Below are 12,370 nucleotides of genomic sequence, written 5' to 3'. Positions count from 1 at the left end.
CTCCATTTCCATGTTGTTTGTAAGTGAGCAGGTGAAACAATCATGCTTTGCCTGTCACCCACTACAAGGAACCACAGCAGCCTCCAGCTACGCAGCGGCTAGAAGCTTCTTTGTATCATCAGTGTGTGAAGTTGTTTACAATTCATGTTTATTGCACAACATATGCTCCCACCAATTGAGATAAATTATAAAACATGCTAATTTACATGTTTCACGCACAACCAAAGTGGATTTTGGGGGCACATAAATGGTTCAGACGCATATGTAACGACTCTTTCCCAGCTGGGGCTCTTTGTTGCCTCTCTCTCCCTTCATCTGCTTCTCGCTTCTCCACTCCCCTATAAAACTAAAGCAAACAAATAATTACAAAGAAACTCCTACACAGTTAATAAGGGTATTTATTTAATTGAATGATAATAATGTGTGTGAAGCTACATGTTCCCGTCCCTTGGGTGAGGGACATGTTCCGCATCTCTGAACGGGCGCTTAATCTTTTGTTCCATTTCTTGGTTCGTTAGTTACTTTAGCTAATCAGACAGAGCTTTATCTCCACATTTAGAGGATATATTTTCCTAATGATGTTACATTTGAAACTATATCTTCAGCTGGATCAGATCATAATCTACATTTGTGTTACGGTGGAGGCACTGCTCTAAGGGATGAAGCTCCCTGCTGCTTTAGGGAGCTTCAGAATGAGTTTCTCCTCAGTGTTTATTGGTCTATAGCGGTTGACTCTCATAGTTCGGAAAGAAAGCGGTTTCGCTTTAAAAGACCACCACCTGCTCAGGAGGAGATGCAAACACTTATTGAAAAGCTGGTGAATGCAGTGGAGGAGTTAAAGAGCAGGATATTTCCCTCAGGGGTTGAGACCAAAAACAGAGCTTGAGCTTCTGAACAAGTTGTTTTCAAGCAGGGCTGTCCAAAGTGAGGCTCATGGGCCAATAATCGGGGCAGTTCGGAATCAAACGTTTCAGCAGAATGGTGAAGGTTTGAGGAGCATTATCCTGTACCTGTAGATGACCTGGGAGGCCACTAAATACTGCGACAGGTGGAGAAGCCATTATTGGCCCCTCTCAAAAAATCCTGTCATTTCTGTCTGTTTCATTGATCTCTCACTGGTTTGCCGCCGTTAAGTCCAGTCGTACCGCTGCGTATGGTCCTAATCAGTAAACATTCAGGAAATTCAGAGAGGAGGTGGCTGAGCCACGAGTATCCATCAAGCCTGTTGTACTTGCTACTCTAGCAGGGGAGGACACCACAACGCTGGCTCACAGTCGCCACAAGTTCTAAGAATGTCACAGGAAATGTTTTAGTGTACGTCTTAATTAACATTTTAAGGAACTTCAATTACTTATAATAATCTTCCTATCAGTTTAAATGTTTACTACAACAAAACCGTGTTAACTGCAGCATGTGTTGGAGACCTCGTTCAAGATTTGATCCCCAATCTGCTGCCTCCACCAACACGACCAGAATTTTTTTTTTCCAGGGAATGTTCTCCAGTCTTTAGGAGAAACAATCCAGAACAAAGTAATAATTATGATAATAATTATTATTATTATAATAAAGGCTGCACGGTGGTGCAGTGGTCAGCACTGTGGCCTCACAGCAAGAAGGTTCCGGGTACGAGTCCCGGCTCGGGCACAGGGTCTTTCTGTGTGAGTCTCCATGTTCTCCCTGTTCCTGCGTGGGTTCTCTCTGGTACTCCAGCTTCCTCCACAGTCCAAAGACATGCAATTGGGGACTAGGCTGATTAATTCTCTAAATTGACCGTAGGTGTGAATGTGAGTGTGAATGGTTGTTCGTCTCTCTATGTTGGCCCCGCGATGGACTGGCGACCTGTCCAGGGTGAACCTCGCCTCTCGCCCGTTGACGCTGGGATAGGCTCCAGCCCCCCCGTGACCCTTAATGTGTAGGAATAAGCGGAAGATGACGATGGATGGATTATTATAATAATGAGCAAACATAATAGGGTCCTCGCCTGGAGTACCTTCAGGCTCAGGCCCTAACAATAACAACAAAACAGCACCAGCAGATTACATAGAATAGTGTCAACACTCTAGCTGGGATGAAGAGAGCCAGCCCACCCGGGGTGTGAGGGCTTTTGAGAACTCCCGGTTCCACCGCCCACACAACCCAGGTTTGAGTTACTGGAAAACCCCGAGGACGAAGACGGAAGGCGCTTGTAAACACAGAGAAGCATGTGAGCTAGTAGAAGCTAGACACACAACATGATCTCAGGTGGGTTTGTGATTGACGAGTGTCTGATGCGTCACATCCGCACCGGCTCAACTCAAGGTTTTCACCTTCTAAACTTTTCAATTTCCAAACTAGAACTGATCTCACACCAGCTGATGTACAGACGCCAGGAATTACGGTCCGTAAACCCCAAACTCTCCGCCATCGTCATCACACCCGCTCTGCCGCTACACTGCCCCTACTCCTCCTCTGAGTGTTGCGTCTTGAGGACGTTCCAACGCTCCAAACGGAGCCAGGATACACGAGGCGGCCGTCACGCGAACGCCAACTTAAAAACAAACATGTTTCCTGTGTGCTGCTGCACCGTCATCACCGTTGTTAGAGACGCTCGCTGCCTTCCTGTTGCCGTTGACTTATGTTCCTGAACGACTCCATCAGATCCTCGAACACAGCTGCTCATAATTGCACTGATGACTCAAGCAGAAAAGCTTCAACTACGCCGGCGCTCCAACTGTGAGTCACGTAACATCAGCGGGGAAACTAAATAGATGTCATTCCTCTGGAACCATCTGCTTTCTTCACAGCTCTCATCGGATTCTCTGACCAGCTGAAGCGTCGCCGGTTAAAAAAAAAACAACCAAAACGCCGATGACCTCGGGGTTGGCAGAGAGGAAAAGTTTCACTTCTTTCACTTTACAACTTGTGAAGACACTTGGATGAAGACAAGGTTTTTGTCAAATTCACATATCTTTATAAGACAGGACAAAATGGAAAAGGAGATCGTCTGATTGTTTGAAGACATTTTCTTAAGAGATTCACATTAATACAAAGATCTATCATGGAATACCAGTATTTTATATACTGCAATTGTTATACCACATTTTTATATTCTGTAACATGTGTACATGGTAATATGCCAACTTTTCTTCAAAAAGTGTTCAGTTAGTTCATCCAAGAAAGGAAATAGAAAATTAAACAATATTTAACTCACCATGAAAGGATTAAAATTACCCTGCAAATGATCACGGTCTGTGTCAGAATGTCTTTGAGCGTTTATCTTTACCACAAGAGAATACACAAAAGTCAACGCTTTGGGGTAACTCATTGGATTTGATCCTGCTTTTCATTAAAATTACTTAAAATAAGTGAATGCTCATTATTGATTTACATAGTCCCACAGGGGAACAGAGACAACACTGCGACACTGAGAATTCATGTCAAGATAATATGGAAGAGATGAGGAGAGTTTCACTCCCAATCACGACAGATATCCATGCCACCATCAGCCTCAGGTTTAGCACGGACAAATCTAGAAGATCTGATTTATTACTTTTTTTTCCAGTTGAGTGTTAGTAATGACTAGAAACGCTCTAAAATGTCCCTTTTTTGGAGTTAAAAAAAAAAAATCACATTTCAGAACAAAACTCCTCCCAGTTCATGGATTAACCCTAGTAATATAGAATGCGAGACATATTTTTGATGTACTGCCCTTGAATGGACGCAAGTATCTTCCTGCTTCTGCGGAGGTTTTCATAAAAGCAGTAGATGGATCAAAAACCTCGTCACTGCTGAACATGCAAAGGCCACGAGAGCGAGGAAGAATCGAGTGTCGGTGAGTCACCCTCAGGTCATCACAGAACAGAAATCAGCAACTACAATTCCCAAATGAAATGTGATGCGGATCTGTTAGATCTGAGGAGGCGACAGGATCCTGATGGTGTCAGTAGAATACTGGAAAGCAACAGCTTGACATTCTCTGAGAGGTAGATGAAAAGATGGGACTCCTTCTCACATCTGTCAAGATATAGCTTGCAGACAGTTAGCTCAGCTTAGCATAAATGCTGGAAGCAACAGCAACCTTTGATCTATTTGAAGGTAAAATTTACCCAGCAGCACTCTGAAGTTCACTAATTACAGCGTTATGTTGGGTTTGTTTCATATTCCGGCAACTAAAAACTCACTTCTGCTCCGGTTGGTTAGCAAACCTTCTGAGGAGGTGACCTGCACACGTCAGTTGTTCCTCTTGTTGCTACATAGAGAACTACAGTCCTGATATCACACCTGGCTGAGAAGCTCCACTCGTCCAGCTCTGCATAATCAACCCCTTGAGCTTCTCATTCACTCATCTGAAGCGCATCCCTGTCGCTTCTTAGACTCCCTTCAACAATCATCACAGCACCTCCACGTTAGCGTTAGAAGCTCAGAGGGTTTGTTTCCACCTTGTGATGCAGCTGCGAGATCAGGTGTGAAACCACCTTGTGAGGCTTTAACCTACGCATGCGTGTTCCAACCACCGCTGCTTCACACCAACCAGAACCCTTTGAGGCGATGTGGTATAACGGCCAAACTCAACGCAGACTTAGAGGTTTTATAGGGTTGCTTGAACTCAGAAAGTGTGGTTAGTGAATGAGTTACCTGCATCAGAGCATCGCGCTGGACGCCGGCTGTAAATAACTGCACTCGTTGAGATTTGGGTTTTCACCGGCAGTAGGAGGCGATAAACGCCTGTCCAGTGCAAGCTGGTTTAACCTGGGAATGCATGCTGATTAAAGACGTTCCCATCGGAAAGAAAAGTGATGTGAGCAGGTTTTTAGTCGGTGGGAATGTGACCTCAGAGGTGCGGAACGCCAGGCTGTTCCCTGTTTTTAAGCTAAGCTAACCACTTCCTGGCTGTAGTTTCATATCGGGGACACAGATAAGTGAGTGGCATTAAGCTTCTCATCTAACTTTCCACAAGAAAACAATTAAATGTACAAAGTGTTGAATTTTTCCTTCAGATTGACTTCGGCTGTTTATTCTAAGAACACACCAGCGACTAAAAACGATGATATATACTCAGTTACAAAAATGTTTTCTGTGGAAAAGCAGTTTCACACCAAAAAGCTTGAAAATGACAGAACACTTTCTCAAAGCGCGCGTGTGTATGTGTGTGTTTGAGGGCGTAAATATGACTTATCGACGCATTATTCTTGTCATAAAAAGCAAATGAACTGGAAAGTGAATAAGAGGTTTCATCACCCCTCTGGAAAGTGTGGTGTTGATCCATGGCTCCCAACCGTTCCCCAAAGTCTTTGTGATTCAGTGTCAGCAGGCTCTTCTAACCGCTTTGACCTCCGTTCACCTTCAACCACGTAGACAACTTACCGGCACTGACACAGGTAATTCCCACGAGAAGTCTCCTCTACATTAGGATGAAAACAAATACCATAGCTTTATACTTTAGCCACCCAGATCACAGCCAGTAAAGGAACCAAAATAACGACAGAAAAAATAAGTTAACATAATTTCGACACATAGAATTTTACAATATGTACATTATCTTTAAATTAAAATAGATTTGTCGGTTTTCTGATTGGATAGGTCCTCTACAGAGCACTCCCTCCTTTGTTTAAAACCTTCCAGCGTTATTCCTCAGAAGGTCCCGTCACAGCTCAGTGGCCAATCAGAGTGCAAGTAAGGCTTCCATCCTCAAGTCCCTGCCAAGAGTTTGTTGGTGATGTCATCGGCCAGGGCCGAGCCCTTAGCAACACACATGGCAGACCCCTTCAAGACCTTGACAACAAAAAGAAATAAATATAAAATATATGTAATATTTCTTTATATATTCATAAACCAAACCAGGATAGATTCTAACTTTGTGTTCTCTTCACTAATATTACCAAACTGTGGCCCTTTTCCTATATTGCCAGTCCATAGAACTTCCCTTTTTGTCCTTGTTTTTGTGTAGTTTTGTAGTTTTCAAGGAAAAACAAAAGTCTTCTTCAAAGCTGTACATCTTATATGCAAGTAAACAAAATGTAAAAGTGCATGTTTTTTTTTTCCAATACATTTAATCCACTATATCCAAAAGTGTTGCAGGCACTTAAGTCCTTCCCAAACTTTGTAGGTGTTTTCTCGACAGTGGAGCAGGTTGGTTTGGTTATTCCTGTATTCGTGTGTCGATGTGTCTGTCTGGCGAGGAACGGGCAGCCCCGGACGGCTGCTAGCCCAGGATGTCCAGGTAGACTGGCGTGGCTTTTCCCATGGCGAACAGGACCTTCTGAATGTCCTTAATGTTCAGTCGCTGCTGCGGTTCCCTCTGCCAGCAGCCCAGCATGATGTCATAGACCTCCTTAGGACAAATCCGTGGCCTCTCCAGAACGCGACCCTGGGTTATACAGTCAATAACCTGCAGAGGAGAGGGGCAGTGGAGTGAGACAGACGTTTTTCTCTGACTGATTGCTTTGCTGTGTTCAAAATGAGAAACCAGTGACACTGAACATACTGTCCTTTGAGGTTTGAACTAATGAAACTGAGAGGAAAAAATAAACAAAATGCATTCAGGCTCAAATGTGTCAGGGGGAAACAAGGAGTTGTTTTGTGCCAAAGCAATAAAATAACAATAATACTGAATATCTGTGTGGGTGGATGTTTGGGATGCTGCTAATAGGATGACTGATCATTTCCTTTGTTGGACTTGTCCTCCAATTAGCCTGATGATTAATTGATGTTTTGACAGTCTGGCCACATTCATCCAGGCCGCAGCAGCTTCAGTCAACAGCTTTGACTCTGTCACAGCCAAACTTTCTTTACACTTCACGCTGAGGCGCTGGTGGAGTATTATGTTCTGCTGAGGGAAAGAATAAACACTCCCCACAAGACATGTGGTGTCATGCGATTTCATGCTTCTGGCAGCACAGGAACACAGAGTAAGATAGAAGCCGTTGATATTCTCCTGCCATCTGAAGGCCAATTTTCTGGAAAGAAGACACAGCAAAACCAACCTGTACTAAAACATACATTTATACTGCAGTTTACATTCAAAGAGCGGCAATGATTTCACGCCACTTTCAGTCTGAGTGGATGCAAAGATCATAAAGATCAGAAACACAAGCCGGGAACGGAGGGGAAACAAACACATGAGGAAATATTCATGAGCGCTGGGAATAATCAGAAATGATGGAGAATCCACATCACTTAGAACACTAATGGTGTTGTCGCCTATAGAAACGCTTTCATGAATACAATATCTATAAGGTTGTGTTTACATAGCATGATGCCCATTTAATTTCTTGCGTGTGTATCACAGAATTACCAAAGCACAGTATTCTAATCACCACCTCTCGCAGTCCCTGTGACTTCCAGTCAGTCGACAAATTAAAAGAACGTAGCCTGGAGGTAAGCACGAATAATGAACACATCCAGTGATTTACTTTATCTCAGAGGATCCTGATTTTTCACTGAGGCCTTGTATTTCATCGGCATTTGCTTTCCTCTGTCATCGCCTCTTGTCACAGCTGTGTGTGCAAAAAGGATTTAAGGAGGAAATCAGATTTAAGGAGGAAATCAGCAACATTTTTCTGCTCCATTTCTTCTTTCCTCTGACTTGAACATTTGTGCTCAGCTGCTACGAATAAAGCTTTTAAACAGAGGTGACGGACTCCTGCCAGTAGAGGAGTTTACCTTCCGGTCTCCTGGTGTGTCACACTGGTGTTGTGTGTTCCTCATGTGTTGGTGCACCTGTGTGTCCGTACAGGTGCTGTGGCTGGTGCAGGTGCGTGTGTGTGTTTGCGCTCGCTCTTGCAGCTGCAACAACAGCTCACTCAGCGTGGCTGGCGGCTCGCTAGCATGTGGGGTTGACATAACTGAGCAGTGCTGTGTTTGTCTCGTGGGCTGCACGAAGATAAGGAGGAGCTGAAGTATCTTACAGCACTGCGCAGGCTTGTGTGTGTTAAAGCAGGTAGCGCAGCCTGCACTGGCAGTCTTTAGGTGCCTCAGACTCTTCTTTTTTTTTACCTCGTTGTTACCCAGCTGAAACCAGGGCTGCTTCCCGTAGGTAAAGATCTCCCACAAGATGACTCCAAAGCTCCAGACGTCGCTTTCCGTGGAGAACTTCCTGTACATGATACTCTCGGGTGGCATCCAGCGAATAGGTAACATGGTATGTCCTCCAACCTGAGGAGCAGAGAGGACAACAATCAGCCTTCAATGCAACTCCCAGGTGTCGGGGGATTAACTGTCCTTGCATGTAACTGATATGATGGGTTTAATATCTCATGAATACCATATTGTTGACACTGAAGCAATACAGGAAAACGCTTACTGATCTGCCACCTGCTCTATGTGTATTGAATTGCATGATGGGGAATTCTTTACGTTATAGTATTAAACCGCCCCTTTGTTCTTGATGAAAAATGGCAATTTGCAATCCCATCTCTGCAGAAGTATTGGTATTAAGTCTAAGATCTGGGTCTCAAAGCCGGGAATGGAATGTGTCCTAATCAGTATTTAAATAAGTTGAATTTAACCGAGGGGATCATAAAACTGCTGAATGCATGCTTATGGATTTTCATAATAAAAGAAGTTCATATGGCTGCAAGTGCACATGCAAATATTTAAATTCTGTTCTCATTTCCTGCGGTATCAACACGTGTCCCTCTTGTATTCATGGGAAGGAGGCTGAAGCTCTTTAATGTCTGCAGCACAACATGAAATGAAGCCTGCTGTAAATCCTCTGAAGCTGGACATGAATCGATTAAACAATCATCCATTAATCATCCTTGCCTTCAGCTTCCATTAGCAGGCACGGTTTTAAAATCTATTTCCCATTCATGTCAGTGGCCATGCTTTAATCATGGCGCTGATGAGCTGGACATGACGGATGTGGGAAAGAGCAGACGCATGGCAAGTTTCATCTGAGAATCCCGGGACAGTATTAATTACTGCCATTACTGTGGAGTCAAAGTGTTATTGGTAGGTATCAGGCTGCTGCTGCTAGCGAGCCATGCTACACGCTCATCTCCTCTCCAGGACGACTGTGAGACAAACAGTCTTAATCGTATTCAGCTCAGATTTCAACTTTATTTACATCAACTGAGCGGATTATTAAAACCATCCCCACTTGCCCTCTGTAGCGTGGCATGGAGAGCACATTAAAACCATGAAAGCCTGAATGGATGCACACGCTCCTCTGCAAAAACCACACTTAAAAGGAGTTTTATTTGGGGACTGCGGCAGGGCTACTCTACAGTGTCCGTGTTGCTGGTAGGACAGGTTTTAATGGTAAACAAGTTCCCCCCGTAACAACTTCGGTTTCTTTGTTCTGCAGTGCAGGGCGGTTCAAGCTCTCAAATGGTTTCTAGCGACAAAAGCTTGGAGAATGTTGTTGGTCAGTGCAAGGGAAGCATTTAGAGACCCCTGAGTCTCCATCCTTCCTTCCATCCATCTTCTGATCATCACTATGGTGAGTTTGAAATCATAATTTAGAACCATCTTAGCTTGTAGCTGCATTTCCATCTCGCAGGGCTCCTCTGCTTTCTACCTTTAGTTAAAACCCAATCAAATTAATTTAATCATAATAAGCTCTTCTCCCAACTCCATTTTCCAGCTCTGACATCTGTGTGCCTTCAGCTGTGAGCACTGTGTGGCATTTTAAGTACTAAAAAAAAGAGAGAGAGAGAAAAAAAATCCAACTCAAGTTTTACTAATTACCTCCTAGTTCCTCAGCTCGCTCACTGCACATTTCCTTTGAAAGTAAACACAATCTCTGTGTGTCAGCTTGATGCAGCAGCTGAATCTTCTGGATGTTTTGAAGAAACAGGAGATTTGTCAGTCTGCCAAAAGGCTGCTTCTTCCAGTGCATTCATTCAGAACGTCCTCAAGTTTAAATACTTTATCAAATTTACTTGCTTGGAACAACTTTGTCTGTTTCCTTCACTCGTCCTCCACGTGTGACCTTTGCTGCAGTCCAGGATCAGCCTGCACCGGCTACCGGTTTTATAACTATTTTCAAACTAGTGATTTCTGACATTGAGGTTTAGCAGTTATCTTTGCTCAGAAAGACTCTAGAAATGGTTAAATGAAACCTCAAAAAGTCCTTGAAGAATCAAGAAACTTCCAAAACAAAAGACTTAGGAGGATAAAGACAGTTTTACGCTGCGAAGGACTGGTGACCCGTCCAGGATGAACCCCGCCTCTCACGACTTATTTGTAGTTATATGTAAAACTGTCATCCATCCATTTCCTATACCGCTTATCTGTCAAGGGTTGTGTGTATGTGTGTGTGTGTGTGTGTGTGTGGGGGGGGGGGGGCTGGAGCCTATCCCAGCTAACATTGGGGGAGAGGCGGGGTTCACACTGGAAGGCGTCACCAGTCCATGGCAGGGCCATCAGGAGCAATTAGGGGTTCAGTATCTTGCTCAAGGATACTTGGACATGGTCACCCGTGGAAGGGAGAATTTTTAAATCACCCAATACAAAATAATTTCTTAATACAAGAAGTCACCACAACAGAAACTCCATCAACATCAACAACAGCGGATTAACGCTCAACGTCTTCCAAACCCAGAGAGGCTAATGCTAATGCTAGCTCCGAGCTGAGAAGGGCTGAGTCAGAGCAGCTCTCCAAACTCAAGCTGGATGAGTCTCTCTCTCTCTCTCTCTCTCTCTTCCCTCTCTCTCTTTCTCTCTCATGACTGAGAGGAGGTCATGAGGTTCTGACAACGCCTGAAGCTGCTCAACGGCTTGGATTATAACCTGAGTTATGTTTCTTACTCTAACTTCGTTGGGTCTCAGAATGCATGCTTCTTTTTCTTTATTACTGTCCTTTTCTAACCCCTGCGTTTCTCCTTCCGTCATCCCGCCCACCAGCTGAGGGTCCTGGAGGAGAGGAGGAGGTGTCTGGGACCCAGCTGGCAACATCAGACACTGCTCAACACCGGGACCCTTTGCACACATTCATGATCTACTAATATATAGTAGTTTTTGTAACTATGAATTGTCAACTTCTTTTCCTCTCTGTGTTTGTGTTGATGTGTCCTCTACTTGCGACACCAAGGATCTTCTACAGAGGATCTTGTCTTGTGCACTAATTGTGGGAACCCTTTGAATCCTGACATGTGATTTTGAGCTTTAGAAATGAAATCTGATGGACTGAACAAGCTGACGGCACTGCCGAAGAACACGGAGGAACGTTTGACAAACGCAAGGAAATTAGTCTCTATTTTGATTTGATAAATAACGAAATGATTCCCTTGATTCATAAAAATCCAGGACCTAGAAAGCTAGAGCAAAAAAATAAAATAAATCAATGTTCAATGGGAGATGGGAGTGACAAAACCTGCTTTTTCTCATTTCTGCTTTGTAAACACACAGGAATTGGCTGCCTGGTAATGTATTATACAGAGAAACAGAATTAGCTGCTGTGGTGTTGGGAATATTGATATTTCAGATAAAAGCCCCTTCCAGGATCAATTCCAACCAATAAACCAGACATACAGTAAGAAACTTAATTCAAGTACACTCAATAATCAAAAAGAGCCCTAGAGGAGGAAATTTCAGCCTATTTGGAGTTAATATACTGTATATGAGGGAGCTGGAGCAGTGGGACGCATTCAAGGCAGTCAGGAGGGGAAATATAATCGCACGTAGCGGAAAGATTGAATGAACTGCAAACAATATGAAAGCAAATGAAAAAATACATGGAGACAGCGAGAACCTGAGGAACTGCATATAAAAACTGAGATTTACAAGAAAAGAAACCTGTTTTTAAGAGTTTGTTGCAAAAACAGGTGGAATATTGAGTCGAGACGAAACAATCAGACGGCGCCATCAACAAAATGAAGAAGGTCCAGAGACTAAACACAGCAGAAGGAGATGAGTCAGCGGTGTCTGGTGTCATTCTACAAGAACTTCCATTCAGTTAGACGATGACTCACAAACACCAGCAGTCAGCAAACCTGAAATAATATTCTCAAATTGGACATGGAGAAATTAAACTCAGATTTCAACGGTATCGGCGGATTCTTCTCCTTTGAGTGCGACTAAATCTTCAGAGATATGTTCTCACCTAAGGGTCCACAGTCAGGTCCTTCAAAAAAAACACTACAGACCCCCCCCCCCCCCCCGCCAACCCATGGAGTGAAGCAATCATTTCTCTTAGTGCCAAGGAGGGCAAAAAAGAGACAAGAATGCTTTGAGACTCAAGTGTATCGAATGTTGATTACTGAGTGTTCGTATCTATTACGCAAGGACCCTTAAAACACGCTCCATCTTGATCCACCTTGACAGAACCGGTCGAATTAAGCAAAGACAAACGCAGGACGACAGGAGCGCCCACGTCGTAAAGAATAAGAGTCAGTCCTGATTGGTAGCTGCCTAAGAGGCAGATTAAGAAAAAAAGAAAAGAAAAAAT

General features: G+C 43.8%; 1 protein-coding gene across 4 annotated transcripts in view; it reads right to left on the bottom strand.

Moving 5' to 3' along the window:
- Positions 1 to 2,960: 2,960 nt before the first annotated feature.
- ntrk3b (neurotrophic tyrosine kinase, receptor, type 3b) overlaps positions 2,961 to 12,370 on the bottom strand; it is a 203,138-nt gene continuing 193,728 nt past the window's right edge. For all 4 annotated transcript variants that reach the window (XM_086189931.1, XM_086189958.1, XM_086189950.1 and 1 more), the window contains exons 16-17: positions 7,975 to 8,133; positions 2,961 to 6,367 (exon numbers count right to left, since the gene is read on the bottom strand). In XM_086189931.1, the coding sequence (XP_086046057.1) occupies positions 6,182 to 6,367; positions 7,975 to 8,133 (345 nt within the window). In that variant the 3' untranslated portion in view covers positions 2,961 to 6,181. The remainder of the gene's footprint in view (positions 6,368 to 7,974; positions 8,134 to 12,370) is intronic.

Source organism: Aulostomus chinensis, chromosome 2 (genome assembly GCF_037954235.1).
Source record: "Aulostomus chinensis isolate RoL2024-O1b breed Wild chromosome 2, RoL_Achi_v1.0, whole genome shotgun sequence".
Classification (NCBI taxonomy): domain Eukaryota; kingdom Metazoa; phylum Chordata; class Actinopteri; order Syngnathiformes; family Aulostomidae; genus Aulostomus; species Aulostomus chinensis.
This window is presented reverse-complemented; position numbering and strand designations above follow the sequence as displayed.